Here is a 22,671-nt window from a genome sequence, read left to right as displayed (position 1 = left end):
ATTTAGTCAATATTCTCATGCTTTATTTCACTCATTGTTGCATTGTATTAAGTGCTTTTCATAGTTAAAGTATTCCTCCTGGAGACTAAAAGTAAATTATTTTTTAAATTATATGAGTTACTTTAAAATTTATAAGTACTCAAGAGTATAAAGTTTCAGACCGTTTTCTAAGCCCCATGTACTTTCAAAGAGAAAATACTACTGACATGAACTTAAAAATAAATAATTTTTTTATGCAGGAAAATAACTGTTTACATAGAGCTCCTTTCCAAAAAGAAATATTTAAAAAAATGCCTTATTCCTCATTCTTAGGTACTTTTATACTTTAAGGTGTGAGCATTTTAAACAATAACCATTCTATATACTGGGTAGATGAGAAAATTCCTGTACACAGGGAAACAGGTTTTGATTTGAGTTGCCATTTGTTTTCATATTCAAATCAGCATTCACACTTCTCTAAATTTTAGAAAGGCAATAAGGAACATATGCCGTATATTGCATTATATCTTGGTGGCTTGTGGCAGCACCTCATAATCGCACGCGTTAATATTCCTACACTAAAACGTGAAGATGAAGTGGGATAAATTAAAGACTATATCTAACTTATTGAGATCAGGTTTTGTCATCAAATTTGTTCTAGTCACGTCATGTTTTGCTAACAAATATTATATATAACTTTCAGTTTTCAGAACTTTTTGGATTTTGGAACTGTGGATAAGAGATCATGGATGTATATGTGTATAGATATATATCTGCAACAGAAACATTCTAATATGTATGTGTATCATAAGAATCAAATAGAGATCCGTGGCCTCTTATCATGTTACTTTTGATAGCAACAGAAACATTCCAATATTTCAGTTGTCCTGTGGAAGAGGATACTGAATCAGTGGTTTCTAAACCTAAATGTGCATAAAAATCACCTGGTGAGCTTTTAAAAAGCTACAGATTTCTGAGACTCATGCCAGATCTACCAAACTGAAAATTCCAGAGATTGAGTCCAGAACTTTGTATTTTTTAGGAGCTTTATTGGTAATTGTGATACTACTGGTGTGTGATGAAGTTTCAAAATCAAGTCCGAATGAGAAAAATAAAAAGGGACAATGTAAAACGTATTTTTTCAAAGCTAAATGTATTCAATTTTAAAAGCTTCCCTTTATTCTGAGACTCTCCTTCCTACATTTTTGGTGTTGGTATATTCTTTGTTTTAATTATACCAGACCATGAAATTAAAAAAGTTTGGGATCTGCTGTGACATTAGTTTTCTAACTCTTAGCAACAGAGCTCTTTTTTTCTTTATGAAATCTTATTTGGAATCGTGATATATAACAAATAACATTGTATTAGTATAAACTTATTTATAAGCTTAAATGTATAATTGAGTCCTCTTGGCCAATATCAGTGGTGCTTTTTTCCCAATATGTCATGTACCACTGCGAAACACTTTTCTACTAGAATTCAGTTACTTAAAGCTTTTGAGAACTGCTGTTCAGCACTGCATTAGGCTGATAATATAAGGATGATTAGGACTCATCCTTATTCTCAGGGTGTCCATGGTCTAGTTGAAGAATCGGACATGCAAACAAAGAGTTATAATGAAGTAAAGGACATGATATATAAAGTAACATGGGAATACAGAGTAAGTAGCTACTGACACCATAACCTACAAATTAGTGTTTCTACAGGGTATACTCAAAGTTTAGGAACAGAATTTATGAAAACAGTCTTGGACAGCAGCTATTTTATATTAAATTTAAAGCACAAGCATGTTCAAGTATACACATTCCTAACAGTATTTTCCATATACTAGTATTATTTAATACATGATTTTGTTCTTTTTCTTTTAATTTTCAAACAGCCTTCCTTTTTAAAAATTCAAAGATACCATCTTATGAACAAGAACTGTAAACTGTTAAATTAATATAACCTTTTATTTGAAATGACTTTTTTAAATCATGTAACTTTAATCCCCATCAACCCCCAAAAAGCACAAAAAAGAATAACATATCATTTACCTACCACTGGGCTTAAGAAATAAAATATTACTGACTCAAGTTCCTTCTTGCCCCACCACACACAAACGCTGTGTGAAAGTTCATATTTATCATGTCTATTTCTTTATATTTTACCACATACATGTACATTCTTAGCATATAGTTGTATCTTGCATATTTTCCAATTTTATATATGTGGTATCATATTGCCATTTTCATTTCTATTCAACATGATGTGTGGGATTCATTCATTATGTCGTTTTCATTTTCACTTCTGTATAGTTTTTCATTGTAGAAATATCCCACAATTTACCCATTCTGTTAATGATGAACATTTAAGTGGTTCCTTTTTTTTCTGTAATTACAAACAATACTGCTAATGATCCTTCTTTTACAGATGTACCTCGTTTTATTGCCCTTTGCTTTATTTTGCTTCTCAGATACTGCATTTTTTTTGAGGTAACATTGATGTATAACATTGTATAAATTTCAGGCATACATCATTATATTTTGCCTTTTGTACAGACTACATCGTGTTCCCCACCAAGAGTCTAGTTGCCGTCTGTCACGATACAAATGTACTTCTTTACCCTTCTTGCCTCCCCCTTACCCTCTAGTAAGGAACAATCTGTTCTCTGTTTTTATCTTCCACCTATGAGTGAAATGATACAGTATTTATCTGTCTCCATTTGACTAATTTCACTTAGCATAATACCCTCAGGGTCCATCCGTGTCATCACAAATGGCAAGATTTCATCTGTTTTAATGTCTGAGTAATAGTCCATTTTGTATGTATATGTATACCACGTCTTCTTTATCCATTCTTCCTGTTGATGGGCACTTAGGTTGTTTCCATGTGTTGGCTTTTGTGAATAATGCTGCAGTGAACATAGGGGTGTGTAATCTTTTCAAGTTAGTGTTTTCATGTTCTTTGGATAAATACCCAGAAGTGGAGTAGCTGGATCACGTGGTAGTTCTATTTTTAATTTTCTGAGGAGTCTTCATATGTTTTCCATAGTACCTCACGAATTTACATTTCCACCAGCGGTGTATGAGGGTTCTCTTTTCTCCGCATCCTCTCCAACGCTTATTGTTTCTTGACTTTTAAGTAATAGCCATTCTAATGGGTATTCTGAGGGGATTGTGGTTTGTATTTGCATGTCCCTAATAATTATGTTGAACATCTTTTCATCTGCCTGTTGCCGTCTGTATATCTTCTTTGGAAAAGTGTCTGTTCTGATCCTTTGCCTATTTTTTAAGTTACATTGAGTTTTTGTTGTTGAATTTTATTCTTTATATATTTTGGATATTAACCCCTTATCAGATATACGATGTGAAAATACCTTCTCCCAGTGAAATGTTGCCTTTTCATTTTGTTGATGGTTTCCTTTGCTGTACAGAAGCCTTTTAGTTTCATGTAGTCCCCCATTTGTTTATTTTTGCTTTTGTTTGTCTTGCCTGAGGAGATATGGTATTCAAAAAAATACTGCTAAGACCAATGCCAAAGAGCATACTGCCTCTGTTTTCTCCTAGGAGTTTTATGATTTCAGGTCTCCCATTTAAGTCTTTAATCCATGTAGACTTAATTTTTGTGTATGGTGTAAGATAATGGTATACTTTCATTCTTTTGCATGTGGCTGTCCAGTTTTCTCAACACCATTTATTTAAGAGACTTCCCTTTCTCCATTGTATGTTCTTGGCTCCTTTGTCAAAAATTAACTGTCCATAAATTTGTGGTGGTATTGCTGGACTCTCAATTCTGTTGCATCGATCTGTGTGTCTGTTTTTCTGCCAGCACCATTCTGTTTTGATTACTGTAGCTTTGTAGTATATTTTGAAATCAGGGAGTGTGATACCTCCAGCTTTGTTCTTTTTTCTCAGGACTCCTTTGTCTATTCAGAGTCTTTTTGTTCCATATAAATTTTAGGATTCTTTGTTCTATTTCCATGAAAAATGGCATTGGAATTTTGATAGGTATTGCATTGAATCTGTAGATTGCTTTACGTAATATGGACATTTTAACTATGTTAATTCTTCTAATCCATCAGCATTGAATATCTTTCCATTTCTTTGTGTAGTCTTTGATTTCTTTCATCAGTGTCTTATAGTTTTCAGTGTATAGGTTTTTCACCTCCATGGTTAAGTTTATTCCTAGGTATTTTATTCTTTTTGTTGTGATTGTAAATGGGACTGTATTCTTGATTTCTGTTTCTGCAAGTTTGTTGTTAGTGTATAAAAATGCAACTGATTTTTGTTTGTTGATTTTGTATGCTGCAACTTTATTGTGTTCATTAACTTTAATAGTTTTTTGGTGTATTATTTAGGTTTTCTATATATAACATCATGTCATCTGCAAAAAGTGACAGTTGCACTTCTTTCTTTCTAATTTGGATAACTTTTGTTTCTTTTTCCTCCTAATTTCTCTGGCTAGGACTTCCAATACTGTGTTGAATAAGAGTGGCAAGAGTGGACATGCTTGTTTTTTTCTTGTTCTTGGGGAAATAACTTTCAGTTGTTCACCATTGAGTATGATGATAGCTGTGCATTTGTCATATATGACCTTTATTATGTTGAGATATTTTCTTTCTATACCCATTTCACTGAGAGATTTTATCATAAATGGTGCTGAATCTTGTCCAATGCTTTCTCTCCATCTATTGAGATCAAGTGATTTTTATTCTTCATTTTGTTAATGTGGTATACCAATATGTTGATTGATTTGCAGATGCTGAACTATCCTTGTTTCCCCGGGATAAATCCCACTTGATCATGGTGTATGATCCTTTTAAAGTATTGTTGTATTCGATTTGCTAATATTTCGTTGAGCATTTTTGCATCTATGTTCATCAGAGATATTGGCCTGTAATTTTCTTTTTTTGTGTTGTCCTTGTCTGGTTTTGGTGTCAGAGTAGTGTTGGCCTTGTAAAGTGAGTTAGGAAGTGTCCCCTCCTCTTCAATTTTTGAAAGAGTTTGAGGTGTATAGGTATTAGATATTCTTTGAATGTTTGGTAGAATTCACCAAGGAAGCAGTCTGGTTCTGGACTTTTATTTTGTGAGAGGTTTTTGATTAGTGTTTCAATGTCCTTACAAGTTATCATTCTATTCAGATTCTCTATTTCTTCTTGATTCAGTTCTGGGAGGTTGTATGATTCTAAGAATTTATCCATTTCTTCTAGCGTATCCAATTTGTTGGCATATAGCATTTCATAGTATTCTCTTATCCTTTGCATTTTTGTGCTATTCATTGTCATTCTCCTCTTTTGTTTCTGATTTTGTTTGAGCCTTCTCTCTCTTTCTTACTGAATCTAGCTAAAGTTTATCAATTTTATCTTTTCAAAGAACCAGCTCTTAGTTTCAGTGATCCTTTCTGTTGTCTTCTTAGTCTCTATTTTATTTATTTCTCCTCTAATTTTTATTATTTCCTTCCTTATACTGACTTTGGGCTTTGTTCTTCTTTTTTGTAGTTCTTTTAGGTATAGTGTAAGTTTGTTTGAAATTTTTCCTGTTTCTTAAGGAAGGCCTGTATTGCTATAAATTTCTCTCTTAGTACTGCTTTTGCTGCATCCCATAAGTTTTGATATGTTGTGTTTTCATTTTCATTTGTCTCCAGGTGTTTTTTGATTCCTCCTTTGATTTCTTCATTAACCCCATAGTTGTTCAGTAGCATGTTGTTTAGTGTTCACATATTTGTGACTTTTCCAGCCTCCTTCTTGTAGTTGTTTTTGTAGTTCTTAACATCATTGTGGGAAAAGATGCTTGATATAGTTTCAGTCTTCTGTAATTTATTGGGACTTGTTTTGCTTCACAGCATGTGGTCCTTCTTTGAGAATGTTCCCTGAGCACTTGGGAAGAATATGTATTCTGCTTTTGGATGGAATGTTATATGAACCTATTAAATTCATCTTGTCTAATGTTTCATTTAAGGTTGATGTTTCCTCATTGACTTTCTGTCTGAATGATCTATCCGTTGATGTAAGTAGGATACTAAGGTCCCCTGCTATTATTGTGTTGCTGTCAATTTCTCCATTTAGGTCTATTAATAATTGCTTTATATATTTTGGTGCTCCTGTATTAGGTACATATATATTAGTAAATGTTATGTCTTCTTGATGGATTGTCCCCTTTGTTATTATATAATGTCCATCTTTGTATCTTATTAACTTTTTTGGCTTGAAGTCTGTTTTGTGTGATATAAGTACAGCTATATCAGCTTTCTTTTGGTTGCCATTTGCTTGGAATATCATTGTCCATCCCTTCACGCTGTGCCGTTTGTCTTTAGAGTTGAGATGGATCTCTTGGAGGCAGCGTATTTTGATGTCTTGCTTTTTAAACTATCCAGCTACTCTGTGTCTTTTGTTTGGTGAATTTAATACATTTACATTGAGGGTGATTATTGATGTATAAGGCCTTACTGCTGCCATTTTATCTTCTGTTTTTTGATTGCTCTGTATTTTCATTGGTTCTTTTTTTCTTGTGTTTCTGTCTGCCGTTTCAGTTTGGTGGTTTTCTGTGATGTGCTTCTCAGTTTCCTCTTTTTTTATGTTTTGTGACTCTGCTCTGAATTTTTGTTTTGTGGTTACCATGAGGTTTGTATAAAAGATCTCATAGATGAGATAGTTCTTTTTCTGCTGATAGCATCTTATCTTCATTTGCCTATACAGGGTCCATCCTTTTCCTCTTGTATATGTTTTTGTTGTCACAAATTATCCCCTCTTGTATTGTGAGTTATTTATCAAATTGAAGTGGTTATAGTTATTATTAATGCTTCCTTTCCCCTTAACCTTTATATTATAATTAAGTTTATACTATTCTATTCTCATACAGATTTGCAGTTTTCTGATTCTATTTTCACTTGCTCAAAGCTTTGTATACCTTTGCCTTTTCAAGTAGGAAGGCTCCTTTCAACACTTTTCATAAGGTACGTCTAGTGGCGATGATCTCTCTCTGCTTTTGTTTGTCTGGGAAAGCCTTTATTTCTCCTTTATATCTGATAGATATTCTTGCTGGATAGAGTATTCTTGGCTGACAGTTTTTATCTTTCAATATTTGGCATATATCTTTTCACTCTCTACAAGGCCTGTTGGGTTTCTCCTTAGAAATCTGCTCATATCCTACTTGGAATTCCATTGTAGGTTATTGTCTTTTTCTCCCTCACTACTTTTAATTTTATGTCTTTGTCATTGATTTTTGATAGTTTTTTTTATCATGTGTTTTTGCGAATGTCTTTTTTGCTTTGGGATATTTGGATGTTTATTAGCTTCATTGATTTGTATCTCTAGTTCCTTCCCCAGGTTTGAAAAGTTCTCAGCTATTGTTTCTTTAAATAATCTCTCTGCACCCTTCTCTCTCTCTTCTCCTTCTGGGATACCCATTTCCCTTATATTGCCTTTTGTAATGGAGTCAGATAATTCTCATAGAATTTTTACATTTTTTTTAAGTCTCGGTTCTCTCTCTTTTACCTGCATCATCATTTCTATGTTTCTATCTTTGAGCTCGCTAATTCTCTCTTGCATATGATCTGCTCTATTTCCAATGCTTTCTAATGCATTCTTCATTTCACTTATTTAGTTCTTCAGCTCCAGAATTTCTTTGGTTCTTTCTTAGAATTTCAATCTTTTTGGTAACGTATTCCTCCTGTTGAATGATTTTATTCTTGGGCTCATTCAACTGCCTTTTGAGTGTTCTTGTAGCTTGTTAAGTGTTTTTTTATGACAGTTGTTTGAATTCTTCAGTTAGATCACCATCTTCCGTGACTTTATGTTTTGTTTCTAGAAAATTGTTTTCTTTTTTTAGCCATGATACCATGGCTTTTTGTGATGCTTACTGAGTTATTCCTCTGCCAGTGCATGTGTTGTCACAAACATAGTTTTAATTTAGGTGTACTTTGTTTTGCTTGAAACTTTTCAATTGCTTGGAGATTAGAAGCCTTTTTTTGTTTTTCACTAGGTAGCACCATAGTGCTAGTTTTTGGTTTCTCTTGGCTGAGCTACCTCTGTCTATATTTGAGGATCTACATGTTCTACCCTCCACGACATCTATTTAGGGTATCACCAGTACTCTTATTGTTGTTACCTTTGCTTCATGGGTCACTGATTCCTTGCTGTTGATGGTTTTGCCATCACTGGCTTTGCCACCAGGGGCACAGGGATGGCTCACACCTCAGCTGTGTCCTGGGTCACCTGAGTTGGGAGCTCCACTGCTGTGGTGAGGGGAGTGAGAAGGTGAGGAGTGAGCCTTGTATGTTGCACACTGTCTCAGGTGTTACCTGTTACCTTGTGGTCATATGCGCCACTGCGGTTGGGATGTCAGGGTTCTGTATGCACCTCTCCTGCTGCTACTAGGCTCTGAGCTGAAGCTGGGGGGCCTGGGATCACGGGGCTTTGCATCCACTGCTGCTCTGCTTCCCACGTCCTCAGGTTCTGCTGCAGCTAGCTGGCTAGAGTCACACACGTGTGCCTCTGCTGCCACCCACTGAGTTCTCTGGGGCTGGGGGTTGCTGTTTAAGCTACCACAGCTGTCATCCAGGATCCTGGGCTCTGCCTCTGCTATTCCCGTATTTAGCCTCCTCTGTGTGCTCCGATTCACCCACCTTTGTATGTACCAATGTGCGATCTTTTTGGGGTCCTGTTGTATTGTGCACTGTAGGCTTTTTTGGATTATGGATTTTTTTTCACTGTAGATTGAAGGGAAGAGACAAAAGGATTCTCTTACGCCTCCATGATGATCCAGATAATGCATTTTTTTACAAGACCCTCCACCAGCAAAAAGATTGATTCCCAGAAGGCTCAGGTGATGGTTAGCATTTTTTAGCCAGAAAGTATTTTTTAATTAAGGTATGTATGTTCTTTTGGATGTAATGCTACTGCACACTTAATAGACTATACTATAGGGTAAACATAACTTCTATATGCAGTAGGAAACCAAAATATTCGTGTGACTTTATTGCAGTGGTTTTGAACTGAATCTGCACTATCTCTGAGGTATGCCTGTACGTATTTCCTCTGTCAACTGGGGACAATTTCTTTAGGATATATACCTAGGAGTGGGATTTCTGGGTTGGAGAATATGTGTACTTTTAATTATCTGTGTAGACATTTACCTACATAGATGATACATTCTGTATTGTCAGAAAGTAATGATGCTTTGATGATTTCTATTATAATCCATGTACCTTTTATTTCTTTTTTCTTTTTTTTTTTTTTTTTGAGGAACATTAGCCCTGAGCTAACATCTGCTGCCAATCCTTCTCTTTTTGCTGAGGAAGACTGGCCCTGAGCTAACATCTCTGCCCATCTTCCTCCACTTTATATGTGGGATGCCTACCACATGGCTTGCCAAGCGGTGCCATCTCCACACCTGGGACCCAAACTGGCGAACCCTGAGCCGCCGAAGCAGAACCTGTGCACTTAACCGCTCTGCCACTGGGCTGGCCCCTATTTCTTTTTTCATTTCTTACCATGCTTGCTAGGACTCTAGAAGAACAGTTCATGAAACAACAAACAAAGAAAAAACCTATGGCAGGATCATTTTCTTGTTACTGATTTTTAAAGGAATTCTAATATTCTAATATTCACTATTAAGGATGGTGTTTGCTATAGATTTTTGATAAATACATGTTTTTTGAGGTTAAGAAAGTTTTTTCCATTCCTAGTTTGCTAGAAGTTTAAACCATTCTTCTGAATGTTGGTTTGATGAAACCATTGAATATTGGATTTTATTTAATGTTTTTTCTTTATGTATTGAGATTGTCATCTGTGTTTTCTTTAATATTCTAATATGGTTAAAATACATGGATGGGGGCCGGCCTGGTGGCATAGTGGTTAAGCTTGCACGTTTTTGGTTTGCATCCCGGCCATGGACTTACACACCACTTATCAAGCCATGCTGTGGCAAGTGTCCCACGTATAAAGTAGAGGAAGATGGGCACAGATGTTGGCTGAGGGCCAATCTTCCTCAGCAAAAAGAGGAGAATTGGCATCAGATGTTATCTCAGGGCCTATCTTCCTCAAAAAATAACAAGATAGTTTTTTTTAATATTAAACCATCCTTGCATTTCTAGGATAAACCCATCATGAATATGAGGTACCTGTAATATTTGCTTAATTGCTCATTTTTACATGTTATTTATAAGTGAATTTGGTCTGTGTTTGCCCATTCACATATAGTATCCTTTTTTGATTTGGGTATCAAAGTTGAGAAGTCTTCCTTCTGTTTTCTATTGTTTGGAACAGTTTGCATAAGATAGGTATTACTTTTTTTTCAATAATTGATGCAGTGTACCAGTAAAACCATCTGGGCCTGTGGCTGTTGTTTATTAATTAATTTATATGTTAAAATGTTTTAACATTGAGTCAAGAATTTAGATTATTTACTTTTTAATTTGGTTTTATAATATTCAAGGATTGTCCATTTTTGTCTAAAACTTTCAATTTATTGGCATAATGTTCATAATTCATTATTTTAAAATATCTCTACTGTATCTGCCATTATTTCTCGTTTTTCATTCCTACACTGTTTGTTTATGCCTTCTCTTTTTCCTTGATCAGTTTGTACAGAAGTATGTGAAAGTTACTAGTCTTTACAGAGAACTCAACTTTGGACTTTTTTATTCTTTCTATTATATCTTTGTTTCTGTTTTTTTCCTCTGAGATTTTTTTTGCTGTCCTTATGCTTCTTTGGGGTTGATTCTATACTTTTCCTGACTTTATGAAATGAATACTTATCATGTTAATTTTTAGCCTGCATTCTTTCCTAATGTGAATTTCTAAGGCTAGAAAACTCAAATCTGAGTATGGCATTAGCTCAAAGTCCTACAACCCACATTCCACTCATTTCGTTGTCACTCAATTCTAACTATTTTTAAAAATTTTTCATTTTAATTTCTTCTTCATTCCATACGTATAATTTTTTTTAATTTCCAGATATATATTTTAATAAGCTTTTTAAATTTTAGAAGAGTTTTAGATTCTTACAGGAAAATTGTGAAGAGAATCCCCATATTAATTAGTTCATTCATTATAGAGTTGTGATTAGACTGCTAGTTTGATATCTATTATTTCAGATTTGCTTTATGGCCTAGTGCAGGATCAGTTTTCATCTGTCTTACATGCTTAAAATGATGTGTATTCTCAAATTATTGGGTACAAGATTGCCTACACTTCTCTATATGTTTATTAAATTAAGCTTCATAATAGTTTCATAACTTCATATTCTTAGTTTTGTCAGTTACTGAGAGTTTTGTTATAGTCTCCTAAGGTTGATAATTTTCTCTCTGTCAATTTTATATACATATACACAAAGACATTGTGATGCTATGTAGAGGTACATGGAAGTTTAGAATTTCATCCACTTCTAAATTTACTTTTTATCATTTTATAGTGACCCCGCTTTTGTTAAATGCCTAATGCTGCTTTTAGGTGGTCTGATTGATCCTAATAAAGTTACATCTGCTTTTTTTTGGGTAATTATTTGTCTGGTATAACATTTTCTCTCCTTTTATGTCCAACCTTTGTGTCTTTATGTTTTAAAGTCCTGTTTAAAACACATAGCTCTAGTTTGTTTCATTATTTTTGTAATCCATCCTGACATTTTGGAGATGTTTCTATCCTTTTACAGTCATGCATTGCTTAACAACATTTCAGTCAATGATGGACCTCATATACAACGGTGGTCCCCTAAGATTAATACCATATGGCCTAGGTGTGTAGTAGACTGTGCCTTCTAGGTTTGTGTAAGTGCACTCTATGATGTTTGCACAACAAGAAAATTGCCTAATGATGCATTTCTCAGAACATATCCCTATTGTTAAGTGACGCATTGGCTGTATCTTATGATCTCTCTTGATCCTGTTTTCTCTGTGATTTGCTTCTCTTTTGCTACGTTCTTTTGGATTTATTAAGTGTCTCACCCCATTTTTTTCTCTACTGTTTTTGGAGTTACATGCTATTTCCTTAGGAATAACCTTCACATTCTAACATTCATAGTTAATTGATTATCTAAAAAATCAGAAACTCTTTCCTTCTTCTGAGTAATATAAAGATTTTTAAACATTTAACTTCAGTCACTCCCATCCTCTGTCTTATATGTTTTTCCTATCTAATAATGTTTGTTCTGCCTTTTTATCTCCAAAATTAGACATTACAATTATTTTATAGTCAGTATTTCTCTGGACTTACCCATGTGTTTACCAGTCTCTGGGCTCACTAAGCCTTTCATTATGTCTGTCCTAATTTTGTTCCTTGTGACGTACAGTCAGTCATCATTATTCAGTCATCATTATTTACAGAATCTGTATTTGCAAATTCACCTACTCACTAAAATCTGTTTATAACCTGAAAATCAGTCCTTGCTGTGTTTTTGGTTTTAGAATCATTCGTGGACATGCTCAGTCAGTGAGAAGTTTGAGTGGCCCAAGGCACACATTCCCATCTGAGGTTGAACAATGTGATGCTCTGCCTTCATATTTCAACTCTCAATACTGTAAACAAGTGTCTTTTTCACGTTCTGTCTGGTGCCACAATTTTTACATTTTTTTGTGCTTTTTCTTGGTGATTTCACTGATCCTCAAGTATAATGCTAAAGGGCTGTGTAGTGTTCATAAGTGCAAGGCCATGATGTGCTTTATGGAGAATATATGTGCGTTAAATGAGCTTCTGTCAGAGATAAGTTATAATGCTGTTGCCCATTAATTCAATGTTAATAAATTAGCAATATAAATTTAATAAGGTGCATTAAAACATAAATACAAAACAAGGTTATGCATTGATAGGTTGATGAAAATGTTATGAACACAGGCTTGCATTAATCTAACCCTGATTTTCCCTAAGAGCAATGGTTCCATACTTGCTAATTCACTGTTTGCAGTGACTTCATGAAGTATAACTACCATGAATAATATGAATCCTCTGTACATACTTTGGAAGTTTCTTTAACGTTTTGTTTGAAAATTCTGTTCATTCTGATTTTAGTTCTTTTGTAAGTAACCTGAATTTTCACTATGGTTTTTTTTTTAAGTTATTTTGGTCTTTGGTATTCTGGGATTTACCATAATGTATCTAAGTGCGGATTTATTTTTGTTCATCCTGCTTGGGATTTTTTTTTGGTGCTTCCTGAATCTAAAGATTTTTTTTCTCTCATCTCTTGTTACTCTCAGGGTTTATATCTTTGACTATAACCCTTCACACATTCTCTTCATTATGCCTTTATGGGATTCCAGATAGTAGACATTATTATTCTATTTTCTTTATCTCTTATCCTCTTTTTAGTACTAATCTTATTTTCTCAGTCTAGTCTTAATTCAGATCTATATTCATTTGCTAATTTTCTCCTCAGCTTTAACTAATTTTCTTTATCTACTTTGCTGCACCCCTAGCTGTGAATCACGGCCCACATTAACCCTTAACCTTGTCATCTCATCTTCCTTTGCCAGCTGATAAAACATTTTTCTGTCACACCCTTATGCTAATGTTGTAGCCTTCAAGAGTTCTAGCTTTATTCAGAAAGTTCAGATCCGGCACCTTACCTCATGTGGTCCCAATAGGTGCTTTGACTTCAGGGGCTTCAGTGCTTACCTACTACTGATATTTCCTTCTTCCTCTTTGATTCTGTCCCCTAAGGATTTTCCTTCCCCTTTTGCAAGCTAAGTTCTGTGTTTAAAAGGACACTTGTGGTTTATTCAGTATTTTGAGGTGTTTTTCTAAATCTCTAGGCTTCCATATTTATGGAAGTGTTTCCTGTCTTTTTAGGATAAAGGGGAAAATAGCTCTATGGTATCAAATGGACTTTTGTAATGAATCTCCTATTAATTCTTTTTTGGCCAATATTTTAGACCATGATCAACCTTAACTATTAATAGTAAGTACAGATTTAGGCATTCAGCAGTCAGTCCTCAGTATTTGCAGTTTATAGTAAATTTCAGGTTTAAGGGAAGATGAGATCATTCTTTAAAAACAACAAAGAATTTATTAGTTACATGAATTCATCTAAAATAACTGGTTTCTTAATTTAGCTTTTGACTATAGTGACTCTTTATACAGAGACAGTGATTCTATTTGGGAGATGATTTGGGAAATGAAAAACTATTTCTTTTCCTTTGTTTCCATCTATATCAGTGATTCAGATTCTCAGCACAGTTCGATTTTGCCCCCCCTCCCCAGGTGACATTTGACAGTGTATGAAGACATTTTGGATTCTTGCAGTTGGGTAGGGAAGGTGCTGGTGTCATCTACTAGGTAATGGCCAGGGACACTGATAAACTTCCTGGAATTCACACAGCAGCCCCCACAACAAAGTATTATCTGGCCCAGAATATCAGTAATACTTAGGTTGAGAAACCCTGTTTTTAAAAAGAGCTATAACTTTCTCAGTCACCTAGCTGAAATTGGTAAATCTTACTTATAAACGTAAAATACATTTTACATTAAAGTTACCCAGAAATTCATACACATATACTTATTTTCTTAACAATTCTAGGTATGTTTGCTGTTGATGAAAAATACTCAGGGTAGCCAAGTCATCCCTCTCGTTATCCATAAATAAAGTGTCAAATTAGAACATTAAGCCATTGAGAGATGAAGAAGGTAGCTTAATTTATGATTTAGTTTTGGTAAATAAAACAGTCAAATAATTCTTGTTTTCTGACAGTGATATAATCAATCCAAAAGTCAGCCTTTTAAACTATATGATGCATGTATACCTTTCAGAAAAAACGAACCCTACATCATTTTTGTAGGTATCCTGAAGAAATACAGAATCAAGCTTTTAAAAAAGTAGATTTTACCTTTTCCTAAAGGGCAGAAAACACATAGAATCTTCCTAACTAGTGATTTAATCATGGTGCAGACTAGTTGTTGTTTTTTTTTTTTTTTTTTGAGGAAGATTAGCCCTGAGCTAACTACTGCCAATCCTCCTCTTTTTGCTGAGGAAGACTGGCCCTGAGCTAACATCCATGCCCATCTTCCTATACTTTATATGTGTGATGCCTACCACAGCGTGGCTTTTGCCAAGCAGTGCCATGTCCGCACCCGGGATCCAAACCGGCAAACCCCGGGCTGCCAAGAAGCGGAACGTGTGAACTTAACCGCTGCACCACTGGGCCAGCCCCTACTTGGTTTTGAAATAATCTACACTGCTTTGTCATATTCATGTGCATATACTTCATATTTGTGAAAACTTTATGGTATTGCTCATTGGGGTCTTATTGAACAGAGCACTTTTCTTCCCATTACATTTTTCTTTTTTAATTTAAAATTTTCAATCTTACAGTAGTTTTAGACTTAAAGAAAAATTGTAAAAATAGTACAGAGAGTTCTTTTGTACCCTTTACTAAGCTGCTTCTAATGTTAACATCTTACGTAACCATAGTATAATTATCAACAAGAGGAAATCAACATCGCTACAGTATTATTAATTAAACTACTGATCTTACTTAAATTTCACCAGTTTTTCCACTAATGTCTTTTTTCTGTTCCGGGATCCAGTCCAGGATCCCACATTGTGTTTAGTTGGCATGTCTCCTTAGTATTCTCCACTCTGTGACAGTTCTTCAGTCTTTCTTTGCTTTTAATGAACTTGACACTTGAAGAGTACACTGGTCAGTTATATCGTAGAATGTCTCTCAGTTCAGGATTGTCTGATGTTTTCTCTTGAGTAGATTGAGGTTATGTTTTTGGCAACAACACCATAGAAATGATGATCTTCCCTTCTCAGTTCATCATTTTAAAAGGTAAATGATGCTGAAATGTCATCACTGGTGATCTTATCCTTGATAAGGTGGTGTCTGCCATGTCTTTCTACTATAAAGTTGCTATTTTTTCCTTCACAATTAATAAATCTTTCTTGCCGTTATGTTTTTTTTAATAGAAAACAGATGTAGAAGAGAAAAATTCTGTTTCCTCAAACTTTGTGAACAGTTGGTTTAAATATCATAATCTTATCTGATAACTTTTATAATTTAACACCTTATGTGTAGGTAGTTAGGTTGCGAAATGCCTTTTTTGAATAGCCTTAACATATATTTCCAGAACACCTCTTTAACTTGAAATTTGCTGCAAAAGAACTTAATAGGAATGCCAAGAAATGCGATAAAGAAGAAAAGGCTGAAAAGGCCAAGATTAAAAAAGTAAGCCATTTTTGGTATTTTTACTGTCTTTTGAGCTCATGAAAGAAGTGCAATGAATCATGAAAGAGTGGTTGTTTCAGTTTATTTTACATTGAAGAAAGATTGCTGGCTTTAGTATTCTAAACCAGATATCTATTTAAATAAATTATTTGTTATCCAACATAGTTAATGATGGCTCTTTTTTGTTTATTACTATTGATATGTGCCAGTAAGTCTCATAAGACAGAATGTAACTGTAACAGAATGTTACCTGACTGTTCTGTTACCTACATCAAAGACTGTCCTTTGGTTTATAGCCAAAACCACTCTGACTGAGAAGTATAAAGCTTATATGTAGGAATAATATTTAACATATTTTGGCTCATTTTAATTGCTGCACTCTCAAAAGTTTTATGTCTAAACAGTGTATAGCATTAATGGCTATTGTGGTTTGTATATCATGTATTTGCCAGGAGGATTCACAGGACTCAACATACATTGTACTCCTGGTTATGATGTAATACGCTAAAAGGGTACAAAGCAAAGTCAACCAAGGGAAAAGGCATATGGGACAAAGTTTGGAGGAATCCAGCCTCAAGCTCCCAATAGTTCTCTCACGGTGGAGTCACATAGGACAAGCTTAATTACTCTAGCAACAGATTGTGACAACATGTGTGAAGTGTTGTGTACCAGGGAAGTTCTCCTGCACCTAGGAGTCCAAGGCTTTTATTGGTAATCATTGCATCCTCTGCCTAGCACACACCAAAATTCCAGACTCCCAGAAGGAAATTTGATATTTGGCCTACACCGCATTGTTTGTACCAACAGTTTAAGCATGATGAGCCACTCTTAACCATTCTGGAAATGGTGGGAACCTGCCCCAAATCCAAGTTTCTAGATACCAGCCAAGTGCCAAACTTGCAAGTAGACCTTTCTGTTGATATCAGTCTCAGGCTTGCTATGTTAACTCTTTTCTGCACGTGTGTATTTATATATCTATTTTTAATATTTTATTACTTATTCAGATCTTTGATAACAGCATATATCCAATCTTTAAATTGAGTCACTTTGGGTATTTTGTCTACTTGTAATAGGGAAAACTTTAAGGGAAGGGAAGAAAAGTTGCAGAAAAGAAGATGGAAGTAGATTGGCTGAGTTAGAAGAAAAAATAAAGCTAAAATTGATATATTAGGAGCATCCTTTTTTAAAAACATAATCCCAACTATTGCAAGGAAAGAGAAAGCATAAAAAGATCTTTGGCTAATATTTCTATATATTGAGGAGATTAGAAATAGCCTAAAAATGATTTTTGAGATTTCAAATCTCAGGCAAGCATGGCAGCATTAAAATGTGTGAAATCCCAACAAACAAAACTCCAGGACCAGATGGCTTCACTGGTGAATTATAACATTTAAAGAATTAATAGCAATCCATCTTAATGTCTTCCAATAAATAAAAGAGCAGAGAAGACTTCCAAACTCATTTTACAAGGCGAGCATTACCCTGATACCAAAACCAGGCAAGGAAACTACAAGAAAAGGAAAATTACATGCCAAGATCCCTGATGAACATAGATGCAAAAATCCTCAACAAAATACTAGCAAACCAAATTCAACAATACTTTAAAAGGATCATATACTGTGATCAAGTGAGATTTATTCCAGGGATGCAAGGATGGTTCAATATCCGCAAATTCATCAATGTGATACACCACATTAACAAAATGAAGGAAAAAAATCCTAAGATCATCTCAGTAGATGCAGAAGAAGCATTTGACAAAATTCAACATCCCCTCATAATAACAACTCTCAACAGAGTGGCTATAGAGGGAATGAACTTTGACATAATAAAGGCAATAAACAATAAGCCCACAGCTGTCATCATACTCAACAGTGAAGGGATGAAAACTTATTCTCTAAGATCAGGAACAAGACATTGCTGCCCACTCTTAATGCTTTTATTCCACATAGTATTGGAAGTCCTAGCCAGAGCAATTAGGCAAGAATAAAGAATGAAAGGCATCCAAATTGGAAAGGAAGAAGTAAAACTGCCACTGTTTGCAGATGACATGATATTCTATGTAGAAAACCCTAAAAACACCACCAAAAACTGTAAGGATAAACGAATTCAGTAAAGTTGCAAGATATATAATCAATATATGAAAATCAATTGTGTTTTTATACACGAATAACTATAAGAAAGAAATTAAGGAAACAGTCTCATTTATAATTGCATCAAAAAAATAAAATACCTAGGGATAAATTTAACCAAAGAGTTGAAAGATCTATACACTGAAAACCGTAAGACCTTATTGAAAGAAATTGAAGATGGCATAAATGGAAAGATATTCCATGCTTATGGATTGGAACAATTAATATTTTTAAAATGACCACACTACCCGAAGCAATCTCCAGGTTCAATGCAATCCCTGTTAAAATTCTGATGACATTTTTCACAGAAATAGAACAATCCTAAAATTTGTATGGAACACAGAAGACCCTGACTATCCAAAGCAATCTTGAGAAAGAACAATGCTGGAGACATTATGCTTCCTGATTGCAAAATATATTACAAAGCTTTAGTGTGCAAAACTGTATGGTATTGACATAAAAACAGACACATAGATCAATGGAACAGAATAGAGAGCCCAGAAATAAACCCATGCATAGATGGTCAGTTAATTTATGACAAAGGATCCGTGAATATACAATGGAGAAAGGACAGGCTCTTCAATAAATGATCCTGGGAAAATTGGACAGCCATATGCAAAAGAAGCAAAGACCACTATCTTACACCATATACAGAAATTATCTCAAAATGGGTTAAAGACTTGACCATAAGACCTGAAATCATAAAACTCCTAGAAGAAAACAGGTGGTAAGCTCCTTGACATTGGTCTCAGAGATGATTTTTTGGATATGACGCTAAAAGTAAAGGCAACAAAAGCAAAAATAAACAAATGGGGCTACCTCAAACTAAAAAGCTTTGGCACAGCAAAGGAAAGTATCAACAAAGTGAAAAGACAGCCTATGGAATGGGAGAAAATATTTGCAAGTCATATATCTGATAAAAGGGTAATATCCAAATTGTATAAAGAACTGATACAACTCAATAGCAAGAAATCAATCTGATTTAAAAATCGGTACAGGATCTGAATAGACGTTTTTCCAAAAAAAAGACACACAGATGGCCAACAGGTACGTGAAAAGGTTCTCAACATCACTCATCATTAGGGAAATGTATTAAAACTGTAATGAGATATCACCTCATACCTGTTAGAATGGCTGTTATCAAGCAAGACAAGAAATAAGTGTTGGAGAGGATATGGAAAAACGGGAACCCTCGTGTACTGTTGGTGGGAATGTAAATTGGTGCAGCCACTATGAAAAACAGTATGGAGGTTTCTCAGAAAATTAAAAATAGAACTACCATGTGACCCAGCAGTTCCACTTCTGGGTATTTATCCAAAGGAAAGGAAAAAATAACTCAAAAAGGTATTGCACTGCCATGTCCATTACAGCATTGTTTACAATAGCCAAGACATGGAAACAATGTAAGTGTCCATCAGTGAATGAATGGAAAAGGAAGATGTGGAATATATATAAAATGGAATATTATTTAGCCATAAAAAAGAAGGAAATCCTGCCATTTGCAGCAACATAGATGGACCTTGAGAGCATTATGTTAAGTGAAATAAGTCAGACAAAGAGAAATAGCACATGATCTCACTTATATGTGGAATCTAAAAAAAAAAAAATACAAACTCATAGATAAAGAGAACAGATTCTTGGTTGCCAGAGTTGGGTAGTTGGGAGTTGGTGAAATTGGAGATGGTGGTCAGAAGGTACAAACTTAAAATTATGAAATAAATAAGTTCTGGGGATGTAATGTACAGCATGGTGACTATAGTTAATAATACTGTATTGTATGTTTGAAAGTTGCTAAGAGAGTAGATCTTAAAAATTCTCATCACAAGAATAAAAGAATTGTAAGTGTATGGTTATAGATGTTAACTAGAAAAAAACTTGGAAAGTGTGTGAGGTTACATGTACTAGTATACTTATATCGCTGTTTATATTGAAGAATTGGAAACAAGTATCCAGCGGTCAGGGATCTTAACTGATCCATGTTCTCAAAATTCAGTCACTTCCATACCGTCTTGGTTTTGCTGTAGTGGAAGACCATCTGAACTATTTAATATTTTTCTTTAAATTGACTTTTAACTTTAGCCCTACCCAGAGCTATTATAACAGGAAAAATATGGATCTGTGCTAATTAATTACATCATATCAAATATGTGTTTAAATAAGTGGATAACTAAAATGAGGATATGTGTCAGTAGTGTTTGTACTACACATGAGGAAAGCCCTGGTTAGTAGTACATCCGTAAAACACAGCGTTCAGAAACGATGGTGTAGTTATATATTTATTGACTTAAAAGCATGGCTTTTTTAAAGTACTAGGTGATAAAACAGTATGCTCTATGCATGTACTTTTGTAGTAAATAAATTTATATTGTAATAGTTAAGTTTATGTACTTAGAACACTAACAGTAGTAATGGCTCAGTGATGTGATTGTGGGAAATTTTTTAAACCTTAGATTCTGATTTCTTAAAATATTAATGAACATATATTTTCTAATCATAATTAAAAAGTTAACCATAAATTCTTTTATTTTCTAAAAAACTAATCTGAAAGCTCTTAAATATTATTAAAAACAAGTTAACTTGGGGTTGTTTTCCTCTTTTTAAAATATCTGTACTTTTGCTCCCTTTCTTTCCCAATATTTACTTTGCTCCTTGTCTTCACTGCTATTTTCTCTTGCTTTGTTTGAAATAGGCCATCCAGAAAGGCAACACAGAAGTTGCAAGAATACATGCTGAGAATGCAATCCGCCAGAAGAACCAAGCAATTAATTTTTTGAGAATGAGTGCTAGGGTTGATGCTGTGGCAGCCAGAGTTCAAACTGCAGTAACAATGGGCAAGGTAAGGTTTAATACCTGTAAATAATAGGAATTCTTGATTTAAGCTTAATGAGAGTATTAAGAGTTGTCAGAAATCTAAATCTATTGCAAGTTGCTACAGTGTGCTGGTAAAGGCCTTCATGTGCAGGAGAGACATCGTCAAAGTGCTTAGTGAGGAAAATGATTTTGGCAATGGATTTTACACTAACGTCTAATTAAGTTGTCTTCAAATCAGGAGTCAAAGATAGTGCCTAGACCAGAAATACATATTGTATTTTTCTGTTAAGGAAAAGGTAGACAAATTTCATTAGTTGATCTATAAGTAATATATTTAAGAGACTATATAGATTTTGAGATTACTTATACACTCAGTCTTTTTTTATACTTCCAATAGGTAACCAAGTCCATGGCAGGTGTAGTTAAGTCTATGGATGCTACATTGAGGAGTATGAACCTTGAAAAGGTAAAAAAAAAAAAAAAAAAAAACAAGTATCTGATGTTCAGATAGCATCTTTTCAGTGTAAGTTTTTCTTATGACCATATTTCTCTTTACAGATTTCTGCTCTGATGGACAAATTTGAACACCAATTTGAAACACTGGATGTTCAAACACAACAGATGGAAGACACAATGAGTAGCACTACAACCCTAACAACACCACAAGTAAGAATAGTTTTTCTACTTAGGATAATTTTTTTAAATTACCCATATTCAAAATATAATGGCTTTGAGCCTAAATCCTCTCTAGAATGCGAATCCGGCCTGTGCCTAAAATGCAAGTAGGAAGTTAGGCTCTGCCTCTGCATTCCTGAGGATATATTGGAAGACGACATTCCCTACTATGTTTTGAAGTTCTAAGAATTACGCTAGTTCACATGTCTACAGCGCTGGAACTTGGTTCTGTCTTGCTGCCAGTGGTCCTTATTGATGCAGGCATTGCACTAAAGGCTCACTGAAGCCAGTGGGTATTGGGTATTATCCTAAGCCTCAGCTAATTCATCTTATTGCAGATATTCTTCTCCTTCCTACCTGCTCTTTTGGTGTGTTATTTATGCACAAGTCACAAGTGAACAAATAGTAAATTACAGGATCAGTTATTTTTCAGAAAACTAGGATGTTTTCTAAACCTGCAGCTTAGAGATGTGACACAGCGAAAATTAAAATTTGAAACTAGTTTACATGAGACGTGATCCCAAAACAAAGTTTTGTGAAATTCAAATATTCATAGAGAAAATTTCTTTCATTATCACTCATCAAATGAACAAAGAACTTGTTACCACTACTTAAGGTGCTAATATGGAAAAATTATAATTTACAAGATACGTTAGGAAGAAATCAACAACTGTCCATCAAAATTTTACTGCAGATAACTTTTCACAAAGAGGTAAATAATAAGAGAACAAGCTTTTATTCAGGTTTTAGAGTTAAAAAGAAAGAATTCATGTGTATGTCTTATAGTGAGCATCTATTTAGCCATTACTTTTTTTTTTTGAGGAAGATTAGCACTGAGCTAACTGCTGCCAATCCTCCTCTTTTTGCTGAGGAAGACTGGTCCTGAGCTCACATCTGTGCCCATCTTTTTCTGCTTTATATGTGGGATGCCTACCACAGCATG

The 22,671-nt window shown here is 34.5% G+C and overlaps 1 protein-coding gene across 1 annotated transcript in view; it reads left to right on the top strand.

Annotated features, from left to right (window-relative positions):
* The window catches only part of LOC106838359 (charged multivesicular body protein 1B2), a 44,065-nt gene that overhangs the window by 6,863 nt on the left and 14,531 nt on the right, over positions 1–22,671 (top strand). Inside the window, exons 2-5 of the mRNA XM_014852381.3 lie at positions 16,016–16,113; positions 20,932–21,078; positions 21,451–21,519; positions 21,612–21,719. Coding sequence (XP_014707867.1) covers positions 16,016–16,113; positions 20,932–21,078; positions 21,451–21,519; positions 21,612–21,719 — 422 coding nt within the window. The remainder of the gene's footprint in view (positions 1–16,015; positions 16,114–20,931; positions 21,079–21,450; positions 21,520–21,611; positions 21,720–22,671) is intronic.

The sequence above is a fragment of the Equus asinus genome, chromosome X (assembly GCF_041296235.1).
Source record: "Equus asinus isolate D_3611 breed Donkey chromosome X, EquAss-T2T_v2, whole genome shotgun sequence".
Lineage (NCBI taxonomy): Eukaryota > Metazoa > Chordata > Mammalia > Perissodactyla > Equidae > Equus > Equus asinus.
Note: the sequence above shows the minus strand (reverse complement) of the source record. Positions and strands in the feature narration are given on the sequence as shown.